At 49.2% G+C, this 17,921-nt stretch overlaps 1 protein-coding gene across 5 annotated transcripts in view; it reads right to left on the bottom strand.

Annotated features, from left to right (window-relative positions):
• Nucleotides 1-1,337: 1,337 nt before the first annotated feature.
• The window catches only part of TUFT1 (tuftelin 1), a 45,053-nt gene continuing 28,469 nt past the window's right edge, over nucleotides 1,338-17,921 (bottom strand). For 4 of the 5 annotated variants that reach the window (XM_064588534.1, XM_064588532.1, XM_064588533.1 and 1 more), the window contains 8 exons: nucleotides 17,091-17,156; nucleotides 11,758-11,871; nucleotides 8,288-8,416; nucleotides 7,560-7,654; nucleotides 5,360-5,465; nucleotides 4,213-4,296; nucleotides 3,478-3,578; nucleotides 1,338-2,930 (listed from right to left, as the gene is read on the bottom strand). In XM_064588534.1, coding sequence (XP_064444604.1) covers nucleotides 2,864-2,930; nucleotides 3,478-3,578; nucleotides 4,213-4,296; nucleotides 5,360-5,465; nucleotides 7,560-7,654; nucleotides 8,288-8,416; nucleotides 11,758-11,871; nucleotides 17,091-17,156 — 762 coding nt within the window. In that variant the 3' untranslated portion in view covers nucleotides 1,338-2,863. The remainder of the gene's footprint in view (nucleotides 2,931-3,477; nucleotides 3,579-4,212; nucleotides 4,297-5,359; nucleotides 5,466-7,559; nucleotides 7,655-8,287; nucleotides 8,417-11,757; nucleotides 11,872-17,090; nucleotides 17,157-17,921) is intronic. The other variant, XM_064588535.1, reaches the window with a different exon arrangement.

Here is a 17,921-nt window from a genome sequence, read left to right as displayed (position 1 = left end):
AGGTCCTGGGCAGGCAGATTCAATCTTCGCTCCACAAAATATTCAAGCTGCGCAGAAGAGTTGGCTTACCAGTGACCTAACACAGGCAATAAACAGGTTGCTGAAATCAGGAGCCGCTTGCTCACCACACCCTTCCTCAGGCTCTGGGCTCCATCTCCTCCTCCCGTCTCGGCTCCCCATTGAAAAGGCGGCTGAGGTATAAAAGATCTTTCCCAGGGCTTTCTCTTCCGAGAGTCGCTCCTTAGCCTCGGGGGCAAGCCCCTGCTCCTTTCGGTGGTGATACAACTAGACTGTGGCAAATACACAGCAGAGGCACGTCTCGGTCCAAGGACCCTCTCAGAGCCCCAGTTCTAGTCTCCAGACCCCTTCTTTCTCTCCAGTCCGAGTCTCTGCTCTTCCCACCACGCCCTGGAGGCGCAGCTTGAGAGCCTCCCTTTCCCTGTATGGCAGCACCCTCACTCCTGCCTTCCAGCCTTGCAAGTCTTGGCGCCACAGGCAACCCCACCCCACTTCCACCCTCTTCACACTCTGCGAACAAGCACAGTCTAGCTATACCCCTGCCAAGCAAGACTGCCAAAGAAAGACGAGAACCCTGGGCTGTCAGAAGACAAACCCAGGTCTGGAATGGAAGGTTTCCAATGCATTCTGAAACCTGGGGTGTGAAGTAGCTGACAAGCAGAAGGGGGAAGAAGAGTCCTAAGAGAAAAATTTCCGTTCTTCCCATTGAAGGGGAAGGAAGGGGCCAGGGACAAAGGGGGCTGCATTTCTAGTTTCTTTGGTCTAGAAAAGATTTGTGTAAACTTGGCTATGCCCCTGGGGGCTCTGCAGTCAACTACATTCTTGGCAGGAAGAAAGAAAAAGAGCAGTGGACTAATTGAACGATGCCCAGAGAAAGCCGAACACGAAACCCTTAAACGGCTGCTGTCAGCTTTTCCAAAGCCTTGGCATTTCCGCCAAGGGCCTGGAGTGGCTCCATTTCCTCCCATGCTGATTGGTGAATCTCTAAGTAGTCACAGGACCTCCACTGTGACCAGTTCTTCTCCCATCGAGGAGGACACACACTGGCCAAGCCTAGGGCTCCCACAAAGCCACCACCCCAGACAGGGCCACCTCCTACAGTGAAGACTCAACCCACAAAGCTGAGCTGCTTAAGAGGGACATTCTAACTCCTCTGAATGCCACGGTCCTTTAGTGTTTGGGCTGTCTGACCCACACCTTCCAGATGTGGACAACAGGGGGCCCATCTTCAACAGGCATTAAAATCATGTTTTTTCATCCTCCCAGGAAAGTTGGGGGTGTTGGGGGGGGGTTGGGCGGCAGGGGAACAGGCCAGCAGCTCAAAGAGACACATTAACATATTTTATTAAGTTTGCCATACAAAGACTATGCCACAGGAAAGAACATCAGAACTGGACAGGCCCATGGAGACCATCCGGACCCCTCTTTTTACAAATGAGGAAAGTGAATGAGGAACACCAGAACAGCATTCTGGATAGCACCAGCCTGTCAGCCCAGTCCTGACACACAGAAACACACAGACGTCGGGCTTCTGGTTTTGAGCCAAGTAGAACCTAAAGACTTGATCCATGTTGACTTTGAATGTTTCTGTGCCCTACAGTACCACATTCTGATGCTTATCTCCTCCTTGAGGCTGCAGGAAGAGCCCTAAAGAAAACACGATGAGTGTCAGGGTCATTCAGAGCCGGAAAAACAGACCGACTGTGGAGCAGAGGGTGCAGAGGGCTGAGGAGAAGAACTCAATCCCACCCAAGAGAGTCCTGATCACCCCTTCCCCCCAAACAACACACACTCAGACCCCAAAGCCTCAGGGCAAATATGCTTGCCTTCCTGAAGTTCAGATCAGGTTTGAAGGAGGAAGGGAAAGAAGGAGGTAGGAGAAAAAGAGAAAAAGATTTACTTCTGAAATCAACAAGTCCAGTGGGAACACATTTTTCCCAGCACGGAGCAAATCCAAACACCACAAGAGAAGGCTATAAAACTCTGGTATTAAATCCGTTGTGAGATGTAAAGAAAAACACCAATAACTTAGCAAAATAAATACAATGAGAGTTTCACTGAAATTGATGTAACCCAGTGAAAACAGTTTTTAGGCTCTTGAGTCAAGAAGACGGACGTGTACCTTGCACTGCATCTTAGGGGAAAACCCTGAGATGCCAGGAGGCTTCCCAGCAGAGAGGAGTCACACGGAACTACCTGGGGCCCTACAGAATCTTTCCACTAAAAGCTACTCCCGGAATGTACATTTCCTTCTCCCAGGAAGACAAGGCTGGCCGGTCAAAGCTGAGGCTCGCTGGCTCTGCCCAGGCCATGACAGGCCGCCGTGTCTGTCCATAGGAGGCCCGGGTCTGCAGGGGCTAAGGGCGGAGCGAGTGGGAAAACAAACAACGTGTTGCAAAGAGCTGAGCCGTGTTTGTGGAGGGAACTTCATTCCCCCAGGCCGCCCTCCCATAGCTGTGGACAGTGGTGCCTCTGGCATCGCCGGGTGAGTCTCCCAACCCAGTGACGGCCTGGATTCTGGGCCAGCTGAGCTCCAGTCTACAGGAGAAGGGAGGCTCTGCTACAGAGAAAAACACTAACTACAGGAATAAGGATACTGCCCTGGCTCTTGCTGGCCGGTTAGTGTCCTCCAGAGGGCTGCGGTGTCCAGAGGAGGTGTTCATCCTCTGTCTGCCCAGCAGACGGGGGACAGGAGTTTGGGAAGAGTGGGACACGTGAACTGCCCAGCCCTGAGTGCAGCCCGGGAGCGGCCAGGAAGTCGAAGTCGGGGCGAAGAGCCTGCGGGGCTGGCGGGCTTCTCCGCAGGCGACAGGTAGCACCAAGAGCAGCATCCGGCTCCTCCCGCTCATGTTTCCACCACTCGGATAAGAGGCAGGGGCTTATCAGGGCTGGGGGGCTTGGATATCCTCACGCTGAAAGAAAGCCGGAAACACTGAGTGCTGCTTGCTGCCCGCCCCGCACGCAGCCACCTCCCGCATCGGCCCCCTCGCGTCCACTTCGAAACACTGACTGTCAGCAGCGTCGAAGAGAAGATATGGGGGGTCATGCTGCTGTCTGGGGGGCAGGGGTGATGGAAACACAGGGACTGAGAAGCGGGTCTAGCTGTGAGTCTTGACTTTTTTCAAAGTCTGGGACCTTTTTGTGAGTCTCTTAGAAACAAAAGGCCCTCTCTCTAGAAATACACACTTGCTACACCTTCATGATTTTTGCAAACAATTGCAGGGGGTCCATCTGTGTCCAGAGGCTGTTCATGGGCCTCCTTGGCGTTGTGCTATCAGGCTCTACTCTGACCTGGTTAGAAAATGGTTCAGGTGGAGAACAGGTCAGATTAGAGACTGTGAGCATAAGCGGGATTTAAAAGAGCCTTGCCCTTGCCTCAGCACTAAAGCTTTCCTTCCCACAGCTCTGTCCCTCTTCCCTCACTTCTCACCAGGCCCCAGCACAGGTACGCCCACTCACCTGCCCAGGTTCTCAGTCTTGGTCCAGGTCTGGGTGCTAAAGTGGCCATGACTGATCTGCTTTTCTATCAGGTGTTCCATCCGGTCATGCATCTCTAAATTCTGTAATACAAGTTGTGGGGTCAGAGTTGGCCATTTGTGACATTTAACTAGCTCATTCTGGTCTCTGCACCTGTTTGTGCTGCAGTCACCGCCACCCCTACCATGCGTGCCACCACCGGGCTGCCCTCTCCCCCCACCCCTCATCTTCACCACTCCCGACCACCCTCTTCCTCCAGTTCTCGCTCCTGCCTCCTCCCCTCAAGAACTATGTGCAACACCGATCCTTCCCTGCTGTCCTCCCCAGCTCTCAGGAAAGGCGGAAATTAGACTAAGAAGAACTCGTGAGCTGATCGAGGCCATCACCTTAGCCGTGGAGAAGACAAGACCCCTCCTACAGAACGCCTCCCCCTTCACAGCCCAGCTCCACTGTCACTTCCTCTGCTAAGCCCATGGCACGCAGCTCACACAGGGACGATGTGCCCCTTTAGAGTGGGGACAGGTCTTACCACCGTAACTCCCTGAAGGTTCTCAGAAAACACTGACTCAACTGAACTGCACGTCAACAATCTTCCCAGATACTCACTTCCCAGCAGCAGCCAGACAGGACAAAGAGCCCTCCAGAATCTCTACCTCCCTATGTACAGTCCTGTCTTCAAGAGCCTGCTCCCTTCCCAGGGCTGCCCAGTGCACACACCTCTGCTTCCAGGTAGGCGATTTTCTCCTTGAGCTCCTGGATGGTGCTGTCCTTTGACTGGACCACAGCTTTTGAATTCTGGAGCTACAAAGATGTGGGAGAAAATGGGGTTCATTTTGAAATGACTCAGTACACACTCGTCGAACTTCACTCTGCTGCTGGGGAGCCAGCAGAAACATAAGGCAGACTTTTGCACCTCTTACACAACTTGCTTAGCTTTTCTAGAAAAGCCTCATTTCAGTCAATATTGAGCTCTTGATTATCCCAGGCATGAGGGGAGGGGTTGTGAGAACACCACCCTGATGATCCAAAATCATGGATGGCTCAAAACCCATTCCATTTGATGTTGGGAAATACAAATTATTTATTCATTCAAGAAATATTTGTTGGGGCGCTGTGGCTCAGTTGGTTGGGTGTCTGCCTTTGGCTCGGGTCATGATCCCAGAGCCCTGGGATTAATCCCCGCGTCGGGGCTCCCTTCTCAGCGGGGAGCCTGCTTCTCCCTCTCCCTCTGTCCCTCCCCTGTGCTCTCTCTCTCAAATAAATAAATAAAAATCTAAAAAAGGAAAAGAAAAGAAAAAGAAATATTTGTTGAGTGCTTACTATGTGACAGGCTCTGTTCTAGACACTGGGAAATAGCAGTGAACCAAACAGAAAAATCCTAGTACTCATGGAGCTGACATGCAGCAAATATGCCCTCCCAGTTAGAGGGTTTTAAGTTCTCAAGACAATTCTGCAAAATGCCATATCCTGAGTACGCTACCCTGAAGCTCCGGTGGGGAAAGGCAGAAAATCTGCCGAGAGGTACAAAGGTTGATAATCTGCACACAGATAAGTGAGTTTATTGTGACTTCATTATTCATTTACCAGCCCTCTTCAAAGTGTAAGAGAGACTAACTTTTTCCTTCTTTTCCCATTGGAAAGCAAAGGCAAATGACTAAAACCATAGGGGAAAGATGGGAGAAAAGCAAATCCCAATCACCCAAACCTAGTAATTGGTAGCCATAAATGTTTTAATATAAGGAATATAAGCCAAGCTCCCCAAGAGAGTGAATGGCAAAAGCATGGACTTGACAGGAAAACAGGGCTGGGCTCCATGTGGTGACTTCCCGAGCAGGTGACGCGTGGTAACACGGGCCCTGTTTACCTGCTCTATCATTTGCCGCACTTTCCGCTGCTGGCTCTTCAGCATGTCATCCAAGTGGTGGATCTTCTCCCGCAACCCAGCCACTTCCTTTTCCAGACTGGCAGCCCTGGGCATTAAGACCAGAAAGCTGAGGCGAGGGGAAAAGATGCCTTCTCTACCCAGTCACAGGAAGAACCTTGGGCTTGGGGGCTTCCACGAACTGGATCCCCTCTGCCTGATGCCCCAGTGGTCTGCCATGGGGCGGAGGTGCTCGGGACACCTTGGAACAACACAGTGGAAGCCTCACTAGAGATCAGCTAGTCTGAACAAGGACATTGCAGCTCAGAGAGGTAAGAATGGGTAAGTCATTCTGGAATGCTCTAGAAGGTATAACTAGAACCAATAGGTAGATGTCCAGGGAAGCAGTCCTTATGCTAACACAGGACAGACTTTCTCAGCATCAAAGCTGTCAGAATGTGGACTGCCTCAGCTGTGATGAGCTCCTCATTCCTGGAAAGATTCAAGTGGGAGCTGGGAGTTTAATACCCAATGCCGTCAAGCTGTTGGAAAGGACTCTATGTCAAAGGGAGATAAGATTTACGGGTCCTTAAAGCCTCTTCACACAGGTGTGTTCCTAAGTCTCCTGATTCCCAGACACTGCTATATCCTCTGCATCTTCCAAACTGGGCCAAGATCCCCAGAGGTCCGGCGACTGGGCAGGGTCTCCAGGAGTTCAGACCTCTGAAGGACCGCCGGTGCCCATCACTCTCCGCTCCTGCCTGAGAAGGCAGACAGGCGCTGTTGGAAGGGCAGTGCTCCCGGTGAGGGTGGGGGCGGGGTACAATGCAATCTGAGCCCCGACATCCTCCCTAAGCCTCAAACAATCTAAGAGTCCACCCTCAGCTCTCCAGTGCCCTATTGCTCAGTCTCCTTTTATTTAGAAAATTAACGTTTATGGTGCATAGCCATCGCCTGCCATTCTCAAGCCTCTGGTTTGGATTATCTGGGTCTTCTTTTGTTTCTCCTGCTGCTTCCTCTCAGCCACCTGCCCATGAGCACCACTGCTGAGAAAGAAGGAGTGCTGAGTAATTTAAAACAATTCCGTGATGACGTCGAGCCCAAAAGGAGGTGACAATAAAATGTCTGCATGTCCCATGCCTAGACTGAGGTTATCCCAAAGGAGAGAAGATGCCCCCCACCGACTGCAGGGTCCAAGGGGGCAAGGATCATGTCTGTTGGGGCGGCTGAGTGGCTCAGTCGGTTAAGCGTCTGCCTTCGGCTCAGTTCATGACCCCGGGGTCCTGGGATCGAGTCCCACATCGGGCTCCTTCTGCTCAGCAGGGAGCCTGCTTCTCCCTCTCCCTCTGCTGCTCCCCCTGATTGTGTTCTCTCATGCTCTATCTCTGTCAAATAAATAAATAAAGTCTTAAAAAAAAAAAGGGATCATGTCTGTTAATCTTGCAATGCCTTAGAAGGCCCTCCAGGTGACGTCCGTTGAACTTAAAAAGATCTAACTTACACCACGCAGGGCAGGCCCAGCATGCTGCTGTTAACTTTGATTTACATTTGAGGCCTTATTTATTAGTAGCCAGCAGCATAAACAATTTCCCAAATCTTGACGGTCCCAAATGGCCTACTCTTTGCTCTGCAGGTTTCCCTGGTAGGGCCTCTGATCTCTGATCAGACGGCATGCGTGAAAACCTTGGGGTGGAAGAGGATCCCAGAGACCCCCTGCACGCCGCGGCCGATGCCGGCTCTCAGGTGCGGCAGCTTCCAGTGACAGGAAGTTGAGAATCTCTTCATGACGCCGCTCGCTGTGTTTTTCGAAGCATGACTTGTGAGGAAGTTGTCTGATTGACCCTCAAACACTTTACAGCCGGCCTTGTGTCTGGGGGAGGGACGTGCAGCCCTCCCCCAGACACACTGCCACTGCCACGGCGGCATCCGGCGAGCCCCGGCGGCGGGTCCGTCACCAGCTCTCGCCCCACCTCGTTCCAACACCATGCAAGCCTTCTCCTAGGCTCCTACTCCACGGAAAACGACCTCCTCAGAGATGGCAGCCTCCCAAACAGTCTCTCCCTGGGCGGGACCCCACCCAGAGCAGCCACCCATGAGTCAGAGCTGGAACTTCCTCCCCAGGCCTGGCCGCACAGAGCTGCAGGCTGCGTGGCCCGCCCTCCCCTCCCTGCACCCCAGCTTCCCGGGGGACGAGGGCCCTTACTTTTCTCGTTCCGTTTGGCAGTCAGTGTTCTTGCTCCGAAGTTCCTCCAGGGCTGTTTCCCCTTCCCTAACCTTCACCAGTAAGGCCTGATGCTCCTGGATGGGCCGAAGGGAAGAAAATCGAGGATAAGGAGGTGGCAAGGGTTTCCGTGTTTGGGGTGAAAGGGGCCCGAGGGCTGGGGCTCAGCCCCTATTGGGTCTGGGACATCTGCCAACAATCTGCAGCAGGCCAAGCTGGTTTGCTAGGGCGCCCTCCCCTGTCAGGGATAACCCTCCCCACCCTCAGCACACAGAAACTTCCCAGCTTCACCCAGCTATCTGGACAGAGAGCCTGGCCCTGCATTATCCAGGCCCACCTGCCGGCTAGGGCTGCCGGTCCCCGGGAAACCAGGCCCAGTGGCTCCTTAAGAGCAGTCTTGTCTTTTTTCTTTTCTTTTAAGCACACTTCAAAAGCCCATAAAGGGCAGCTCTACAAGAACCCAACTGAAATGGAAATGGGTTCAACTCTAGTTAGCAAGGGCTGAGCTTAGCTGAGAGAAAGACCTCTTGTTCCTTAAAGGCTAAAAGGTTCTCAAAGGTATTTGCTGAGGAAGCTGTGAAGTGTGTTTTTCTGGGGCTGCTCAGAAAAACAGACTACAGTGGTCTCAGTCAGTCCCAGGGACCAGCCCCCCCTCCCCCCCAGCCCCCAGCCCAGGAGTTAGGCCCTGAAGGCAGGACTCCAACAATTACCGCCTGCACGCCTAGCAAGCGCTTCTGGAGCTCTCCCACATCTGCCTCCTTCTGCTCCACTCTGTCCTCCGCTCTCTGAAGGGCCACTTGACTCTGTTCTGCTTCTCTCTGGTACCGGCTGAGTGTGACCTAAGACAGGATGGGGATGGGTGAAGGGGATGGAGGGGAAAGAGCAAACGTGGGTAAAAGCCTTAGGAGAGAACCCAGGACCCCGGGCGCAGTGATGGGAGAAGGGAGGCACCCCTCTCTTTCCCATTCACGGTTCTAGGACGACTTGGGAAACTAGCAGGTATCTCCATTTCCAGGGTTCACATAGTTGATCAAGTTCTACTCTTTTTTTTTTTTTTAAGATTTATTTATTTATTTATTTGAGGGAGAAGGTGTGAGGGCTGGGGGTGGTGGGGAGGGCAGAAGGAGAGGGAGAGAAAGTCTTAAGCAGACTTCACACTGAGTGTAGAGCTGGACACAGGGCTCAATCTCACAACCCTGACATCATGACCTGAGCTGAACCAAGTCAGACACTTAACTGACTGCACCACCCAGGCGCCCTGATCAAGCTCTACTTTAGAGTGACATCTGGAACCCAGAAGCACCTTCCAGATGGTGGACTTCTTCAGCATCCCCCCAAGGCGGCCAGTGCCACCCAAGCTTAACCCAGTACTGTGGCTTTCCTACAAATGCAAATGCAAAGAATCCAGGGGAGCACATCTCCACATCCTTCCTTCTGTGTCCCCACTCTTCCTCACCCTCACATCAAGCAATATGGCAGCCTGCAATATAAAGGCCAAAATGGCCTCTGGAAGGGCTACTAAGCACCAGAAGAACTGCTCCATGTCCAAGACGATAAGCCAATTTGGGAAGGATAGAAGCAGAACTGTAGAATGAAAAATTAAGGAAGAACTTGCCTCCCTTCCTCCCACATGCCAACTTCAGGTCTCAGCTTAGATACCCTTCCTTCCAGAAGCCTCCAGGCCCAGTGAGGAGTCCTTCCACTGTGTGGCCTTCCCTCTTACAGCACCAAATGGATTTTGCCCAGTCGCTTGTGTGCGCTCCCCAGTGGGCCGCTGGCGGGGGCCTTGAGCTCGGCACGGTACCTAGCATACAGTTACTGCTCGCTAACGTCATGAGTGAAATTGGTATTCATCTAGTCCGATCCTCTCCTTTTGCAACGGAAGGTCAACTGATCTCCCCAAGGTACACAGCTAGGGAATAACAGAGCCAATGCTGGAACACAGTGCCTTCATCATCCATCTCAGTTCTTCCCAGCTACCCCACACTGACTCCCCAGTCAGTTACTGAAAAAGAATCCACGGAACCTCTCAAAAGTCCACGCAGCCCTGGGAAAACAGAACGCCAAAGAAGCCAGTTTGTCTGACTCCTCCCAACGTCAGAATCAAGGAAGAGAAAGCACAGCACAGGATGATGTGTGATGGGACACGTCCATGCTGCACACCAGCCCTGTGCAGAGCAGACTCTCCATGAACCCTTCCTGACAGCAGGCTGCTGCTGGGAGAACGGAAAACCCATGCTTACTGGCAGGCTGTGTGCACGGTAATTGACAATCTTGCCCTTGCTACCCCCTGGCTCAGAAAAGTAGATCAGAGAGTCTCATTCACTAGCAAAGACCAAGAAAAGCCTCCGAAGGTCCCATATTAGCCTGGAACAGGCCAGCCCCATGGACAGGAACGTAAAAACAAAACCTCTCATTTCTGTACCTAACACTGCACCCAGGTTGATGTGTACTCAGAGCACAGCGTTAATGGGCCACGGGCTGTCCTCACTCTGCTATGGGATCACAAAGGGAAAAAAACATACTCCTCTGCCACATCTGTCCTTGTTGCTCCAGTCGGCAATGCTCCAAAGGAACCTCTTAGTCATAAAAGGGCATGCCAACCTACCCCAACAGTGGAAACAGCACCTCTGCTTGCAGGCCGGTGCTACTTACCAAGGGCAGCCCCTTCTTAGAAACTGTGGGCAGGTGACTACAGCTGTCAGGGACCTTCTGGCCTTAGGCTTTCATTCTGGACCCTTTTGTCCAAGCACTGAAACCCAGAGCGAGCAGACCCCTCCGTGGATGGCCAAAACCAACCAGTGCTTCATAATGCCTCTCGGTGTAGAAATTTCTTTCCGAAATTCACAGTCTGGTCAGTGCTACAGTCTCAACCGCCCCTTCCTCCTGCTGTGTACCAAGAAGGTAGGGAACAGTCACCAAAATGATACATCGTGAACCCAATTATCCAAATTGTGGAATCTGAAACAGATGCAGCAAACTCCTTTACTACACAGCTACTTTGTTCTGAGACCAAACTAATCACAGTATCACGCTAAGTCCAAACTGCTTAGGATAGGAAAACCCACTTAACTAAATTGATCACTAAGAAAAATATAGGGTATCTTATATTTCTAAAATCCTTCAGAGTAATAAATATACTTACATATCTTACCTCACTCAATTCACACACCACACTTGTAAGATATACTTAAAATGACCCATTTTTACATAATTTGGAACTGATACTTAGGTTAAATTACTTGCTCAAATAATTGGTCATCTCTAAAGGCAACTGATTATCCCTGTGCCCTCTTCCTCCGCCTCAATATCCCTCTCAAAAATTCTCTCTCTTAGTCCCATGGAAGAGAAGCATCAGTCTTCTTCCTACCACCAGCTCCTGGCATGCCTGGGCAGGGCATATCCTATCATTACAAATTTATGACACAGAAATACTTTACATGTGGCTGAACAATAGCAGACAACAGATGGTCAATCTCACACAGAAGCCTAGTGTTTTCCCAGTGTACCTCATTTTATACACAAAGAATTTTCTGGAAAGTATGGCAGACCTCAAACAGTTTTTAATGGGGGGGGGGGCTTTCACTCTCTACAGACTTTTGTACTTCTTTAATCTTCCATAATAATTTAGTATTACTTTTGTAACAATAATTGAAATACTCATTCAAGATCACAAAGCTCTGCATAGTAAAATCAAGATTTGACTTCAAGTCCTCTGACTCCATGGGCACAGATCCTTCTACAACCACACTGTTCCGTCCATTCAACTAGTCCACACTTAAGAGGTACCCACCTTACAGCTGGCGTTATGCCAGACATGGGGATGCAGGGTGACCTTGACAGCAACAGTCCCTGCCTGCGTGGTGCCTAGAGCCCAGTAATTCTTACTGTGGTAAGAGTAATGCCCCCTGAGTTACTTGCTATCCCAGACCAGCACTACCACTCAACTTCAGTAGAAAACCAAGTACCAACCTTTAAACCATGGGCTAGCCTTGAACAGCAAAAACGATACATGTCCAGGAATGTGAAAAGCAGAGAGGAAAGTGCCCAGGCCTCAAAGCCTAGCCTCTCCAATTGATGGCACACAGCCAGAAAGACATGAAGTCCATGCTACGTCCCTGGCACCTATATCCAGCAGCCTAACCCTTGGGGCACCTTCTCCTCAAATCCCAAATCTCACCTCAAAAGCCACACGATCGGACTGGTGCTGCCGCTCAGCCTCCTGCAGTTTGACAAGCAGGTCCCGCACAGTCTTCCTCAAGCTCTCGACATCTTCGTTTATATAGGCGTCTACCTATAGTCAGAGCAGGGAAGAGAAGGGGAAGGCCCTGTGTTTGTATAAGAGAAGGTCCCCCTCAGGGCGCCTGGGTGGCTCAGTCAGTTAAGCGTCTGCCTTCGGCTCAGGTCATGATCGCGGGGTCCTGGGATCAAGCCCGCATTGGGCTCCCTGCTCGGCGGGAAGCCTGCTTCTCCCTCTCCCACTCCCCCTGCTTGTGTTCCCTCTCTCGCTCTCTCTTTCTGTCAAATAAGTAAATAAAATCTTAAAAAAAGAATTACCATTAAAAAGAGAGAGAGAGAGGGTCCCCCGCAACACACACTTGGCCCTCTCATCCAGACCACCCTCACATCCCTCAGGGGGAGAGTTAGTCTTGGGCACCCAGGTGCTCTGAGTTATTCACGTGAACACACTCTTTCTTCATATCCTAAGGAACTCAACTAGCCTCAAATCGCTGAATGATTTTAGGACAAACTCAGTAATTTTTATACAGGTATCAACTGATTAACAGGTATGCTTATCCCATCCTCACCTGCGGGTCCTGCTTCCATCAGACTAGAGTTCTCTGAGAGCAGGGGCCGTGTTCCCCTTTAGACTACAGTGCCCCAAGGGCAGGGACTGTGCCACACCCACTACGAGGGGTGCATCCCAAAGGCGCATCTTTTGGTCTTCTCTGCATCTAGCACAGAGATCAGCATGTAGAGGGTTACTGATGGACAGGCAGGTTTAGAGCAAAAGCACCCATGACTCCAGGAATCTGATTCAATGTGAGAAAAGGTGTCTTCATCGAGGTTACGAGTCTCTCTCCAGACACACCCAACGGTGGGTTGGTGCTTAGCACTGAGCTGGCATGTGGGGTCTTGCCCCAACCTCTGCCGCACAGGTACCAGACATTTCAGTTACCAGCTCCCAGCGAGTCTGACAGAAAAATCTTTCCCCGTCTTGCACGTTAGGAAGGACGGAGCTCAACTGGGAGGTGGGCCACAGGGTCCCAGTCGCTGTGCGATCACTGAGTCCAGTGGGCCTTCACTTCTCTATCTGTGAAGCAGGAAGAAGACTCCTTACCATGCCCTGCCTTCCAGGCTGCCTCAAAAAGAAGACAATATCCGGCAGGGCTTAGAGCTTGTGAGAAGCAGCAGCTGAACAAACAGTACCAGGTGTGATTATAACCTGTTGCCAGCAGCACATTTGCTAAATACGGTGGTTCGGGGGAAGGGAAAAAATTCAAACTGCACATCTAGAGTGAGTGGCTAGAATCACAACATGCCAAACTCTAGCCATCAAGAAGTTATCCAGTCATTCTTAATCGCAGGAAACAAACTGAGGGTTGCTGGAGTGGGGGGTGGGGGGGGAGGGAGGGGGTGACTGGGTGATAGACACTGGGGAGGGTATGTGCTCTGGTAAGCGCTGTGAATTGTGCAAGACTGTTGAATCTCAGATCTGTACCTCTGAAACAAATAATGCAATATATGTTAAGAAAAAAAAAAAGAAGAAGAAGAAGGTAGCAGGAGGGGAAGAATGAAGGGGGGGAAATCGGAGGGGTAGAGGAACCATGAGAGACGATGGACTCTGAAAAACAAACTGAGGGTTCTAGAGGGGAGGGGGTGGGAGGATGGGTTAGCCTGGTGGTGGGTATTGAGGAGGGCACATTCTGCATGGAGCACTGGGTGTTATGCACAAACAATGAATCATGGAACACTACATCTAAAACTAATGATGTAATGTATGGGGATTAACATAAGAATAAAAAAAAAAAAAAAGAAGTTATCCAGTCAACTGCCCTAGATCTGTACCTAAGTGGCTGAGCAGGTGAGAATGATTTAAAGGGCTCCTGGAGGGGGTACCTGGGTGGCTCAGTCATTAAGCATCTGCCTTCGGCTCAGGTCATGATCCCAGGGTCCTGGGATCGAGCCCCGCATCAGGCTCCCTGCTCCGCGGGAAGCCTGCTTCTACCTCTCCCACTCCCCCTGCTCGTGTTCCCTCCCTGGCTGTGTCTCTCTTTGTCAAATAAATAAATAAAATCTTTAAATAAATAAATAAATAAATAAATAAATAAATAAATAAATAAATAAATAAATAAATAAATAAAGGGTTCCTGGAGCATAACTACTACGTGCTTATTTCAAATGTTCTTATAAGACTATTTAATGACATGGAAAATTTTCATGGTATAATATGAAGAGAAAAAAGGTAGTTATAAAACTTTGCATGTAGGGGGGCACCTGGGTGGCTCAGTCATTAAGCGTCTGCCTTCGGCTCAGGTCATGATCCCAGGGTCCTGGGATCGAGCCCCGCATAGGGCTCCCTGCTCGGCGGGAAGCCTGCTTCTCCCTCTCCCACTCCCCCTGCTTGTGTTCCCTCTCTCTGTCAAATAAATAAAAAATCTTTAATAAAAAAAACCCAAAAACCTTTGCATGTAGGAGTTAGAAACACATTAGATTTAAGCACAGCAATGTGGATAGATCCTAAGAACATGGTGTTGGTTAAAAAGGAAAACAAGAGAAATATAGCACAAATCCATTATGAAAATTGAAAACAAAGGCATATCTAAATCATACATTGACTATATTAGAATGTATACCTTTTGGCTGGGGAGGGGAGAGGCCAAAAAAAAGAAAAAAGTGAAAGGCCTTTATGAGACCAGAGATGATAATATGCCCTGAATGGATGGGTAGATCTGATTTAGCCAGGCACTCAAGGGCCAGAAATAACAATCCAAAAAAACAAAAAACAAACAAAACCAAAAAATCCACCCAAGCAAAAAAAACAAACAGAAAGAAATGCTATATGCAGTATAATCTCAATAGTGTAATACATATTTGCATTTCAAACTGGTTTTTTTCTGGGTAGATTTGAATGACATTTTTTCTTCTTTCACGTTTCTGTGTTTCTGAATTTCCTAAATTTTCTATGATAAGCATATCTTATTACATAATCACAAAAAATGTAATAACAGAGGCCTTTTTTTTTTTATATAAGTATAGCCATGTTTATTTGTCAATCATACCTCAATAAAGCTGGGGGAAAATTTTTTTTCAAAAAAGATAGCCATGGGTGCCTGGGAGGCTCAGTTGGTTAAGCGACTGCCTTCGGCTCAGGTCATGATCCTGGAGTCCCTGGATCGAGTCCCGCATCGGGCTCCCTGCTCGGCAGGGAGTCTGCTTCTCCCTCTGACCTTCCTCCCTCTCATGCTCTCTGTCTCTCATTCTCTCTCTCTCTCAAATAAATAAATAAAATCTTTAAAAAAAAAAAAGATAGCCATGATGAGCATTGGGTGGGGATACATAGGATTGTTGAATCCATTGTACACCTGAAACCAACACTGTATGTTAACTATACTGGAATTTTAAAAAATAAATAAATAAACAAGGACAGCCATGGAAAGAAATACTACTACGTCATTATTCAAAAGAATGAGGTAGATCTACATGTACTAACATAGAAAGAAGGCTATAAATTTAATAAATTGATAGAAGGCTATCAGTTTAAAAAAACTGAAGAGTAAGCAAGGAGTAATGTATTTATCATGACCCTGCATCTGTGCAAAGTATGTGTATGTTATACACACGTTATTTATACATGTATCTATGGTGTGTATGTATATATTACCATATATACAAACATACATGCATGTGGTATTTAGATATGGTGGTCTGTGTATAGAAAAATAAACTAGAGGGTGCCTGGCTGGCTCAGTCAGAAGAGCATGAGAATCTCGATCTCTGGGTCGTCAGTTTGAGCCCCATGTTGGGTGTAGAGATTACTTAAAAAAAATAAAAACAAAATCTTTTTTTTTTTTTAAGATTTTATTTATTTGTCAGAAAGAGAGAGAGAGAGAGCACAAGCAGAGGGAGTGGCAGGCAGAGGGAGAAGCAGGCTCCCCACTGAGCAAGAAGCCCCAGGACCCTGGGATCATGACCAGAGCCAAAGGCAGATGCTTAACGGACTGAGCCACCCAGGCATCCCAAAAAAACAAAATCTTTAAAAAAAAAAAAAGAAAAGAAAAGAAAAGATGGGGCGCCTGGGTGGCCCAGTCTGCCCAGTTAAGCGTCTGCCTTTGGCTCAGGTCATGATCCCGGGGTCCAGGGATCGAGTCCCGCATCAGACTCCCTGCTCCGCGGGAGGCCTGCTTTTCCCTCTCCCACTCCCCCTGCTTGTGTTCCCTCTCTGGCTGTCTTTCTCTCTGTCAAATAAATAAAACCTTTATTTATTTATTTATTTATTTATTTATTTATTTATTTATTTATTTATTTATTTATTTTAAAGATTTTATTTATTTATTTGACAGACAGAGACATAGTGAGAGAGGGAACACAAGCAGGGGGAGTGGGAGAGGGAGAAGCAGGCTTCCTGCAGAGCGGGGAGCCCGACGCGGGGCTCAATCCCAGGACCCCGGGATCATGACCTGAGCCAAAGGCAGACGCTTAATGACTGAGCCACTCAGGCGCCCCTAAATAAAATCTTTAAAAAAAAAAAAGAAAAGAAAATATGCTAGAACGTTGGTACTCAGCTTTGGCTAGATAGTAGAATCACCTGAAGAGATATTTTTTCTTTTTTCTAAGATTTTATTTTTAAGTAATCTCCACACCCAACATGGGACTCAGACTCACAACCCCAAGATCAAAAGTTGCATGCTTAGAGTGCCTGGGTGGCTCCATCAGTTAAGCGTTCAATTCTTGATTTCGGCTCAAGTCATGATCTCAGGGTCGTGAGATCAAGCCCCAAGTTGGGCTCCAAGCTGAGTGTGGAGCCTGCTTAAGATTCTCTCTCCCTCTCCCTCTCTCCACTGCCCCCTCAATAAATAAATTAATTAATTAAAACAAAACAAAACAAAAGTTGCATGCTCTACCCACTGAGCCAGCCAGGCTCCCCCTGAAGAGCTTTTTAAAGCCCGATGCCCAGTCCACATCTCAGACCAATTAAATTACAATCTCTGGGGGCTGGCATCAGGCTTGTCTCCTTAAAGCTCCCAGGGCCATTCCAACCAGCAGTGAAGGCCAAGAGCACTGCTCTAAAAGGAACCACCCACTTCAATCTGTTCACAGTGGATCCTTTAAAGGAGTGGAACTGGGGAAGGAGAATCTCCGGTTTGTATGTTTCTCCGTTGTTTGAATTTTTACAGCAAATGTTACTCTTATATTTAGTGAGAGAGAAAGAGCGATAACAAGGGGATAGGGGAGGAGGATATCCTGCCTCCTGGCTATGAAGTAGTTACCACCGTTTTCCCTGTTACCTACCTCAGGTGGGCTGCTATATGGGGTCGTGGAGCTTGGATTTAATCCATTGGGCTTTTCTAACACCACCTGTTCAAAGAAAAATAAAACTGGTAGTCAAAACAGCCCATAAAACCAACTTTGAAACATTAATCTCCTAAGACCTCAAATCTTAGATAGAATAAAAGAAAGAGATGGAGAAGATAGAGCAAGAAGAGGAAGGGGAAGTGAAGGAGGAAGACGAAGAAGAAAAGGAAGGAAGGCAAGTAGGAAGGCAGGTAGGCAGGCAGGAAGGGAAAAAAGACTTTGAGTGCTCTGTGGAAAATGGAGGAGAGGGAGTGGAGAAACGTGTGTGGCCTTGAAAGGGAATACTGTAGCCTTGCAGGGAGGATGCAGGGATCCTCAGGCTAAAACGTTTCAGCAGACAGGAAAACATGCAGGCTGACTCCTGGAAGCCCAGGGGATACAAGCAGCCGCCTGCCACCAACAAAGAGCTCCCATTGCCCCTCGGGGATCCTGACAAGGTTTGACGAAGCATAAAGCGAAAGGTGAAGCGGCCTTTGCTGCAATCCTTTCCAACCCAAAGCCTGATTATTCATCATATGACTGCTGGTCTGTGCAAGCAAGGGCCCTGGACTTTTGGGCCAGTCTCTGAGCACATCAGGCTCTTCAGTTACCTGACAAAGCACCTCCCAGCAGCCAGATGTGAGCTCGGGCAGTGAAAGTCCTATTTCAGGCACAGCAAAGCGAGTTGGGGGAATGGCCACACAAGCTTCAGGCACGCTCATGCCAGAGAGGAGCCCTGCCGCCTCTAGGTGCCAGGTCACGGTTTCCCTCAGGAGAATGAGGGCAGGG

Source organism: Mirounga angustirostris, unplaced genomic scaffold, assembly GCF_029215605.1.
Source record: "Mirounga angustirostris isolate CCGP_5_RB_7025 unplaced genomic scaffold, mMirAng1.0.hap1 SCAF_4, whole genome shotgun sequence".
Lineage (NCBI taxonomy): Eukaryota > Metazoa > Chordata > Mammalia > Carnivora > Phocidae > Mirounga > Mirounga angustirostris.
The sequence above is the reverse complement of the archived record's forward strand: the minus strand, read 5'-3'. Positions and strand labels throughout refer to the sequence as shown.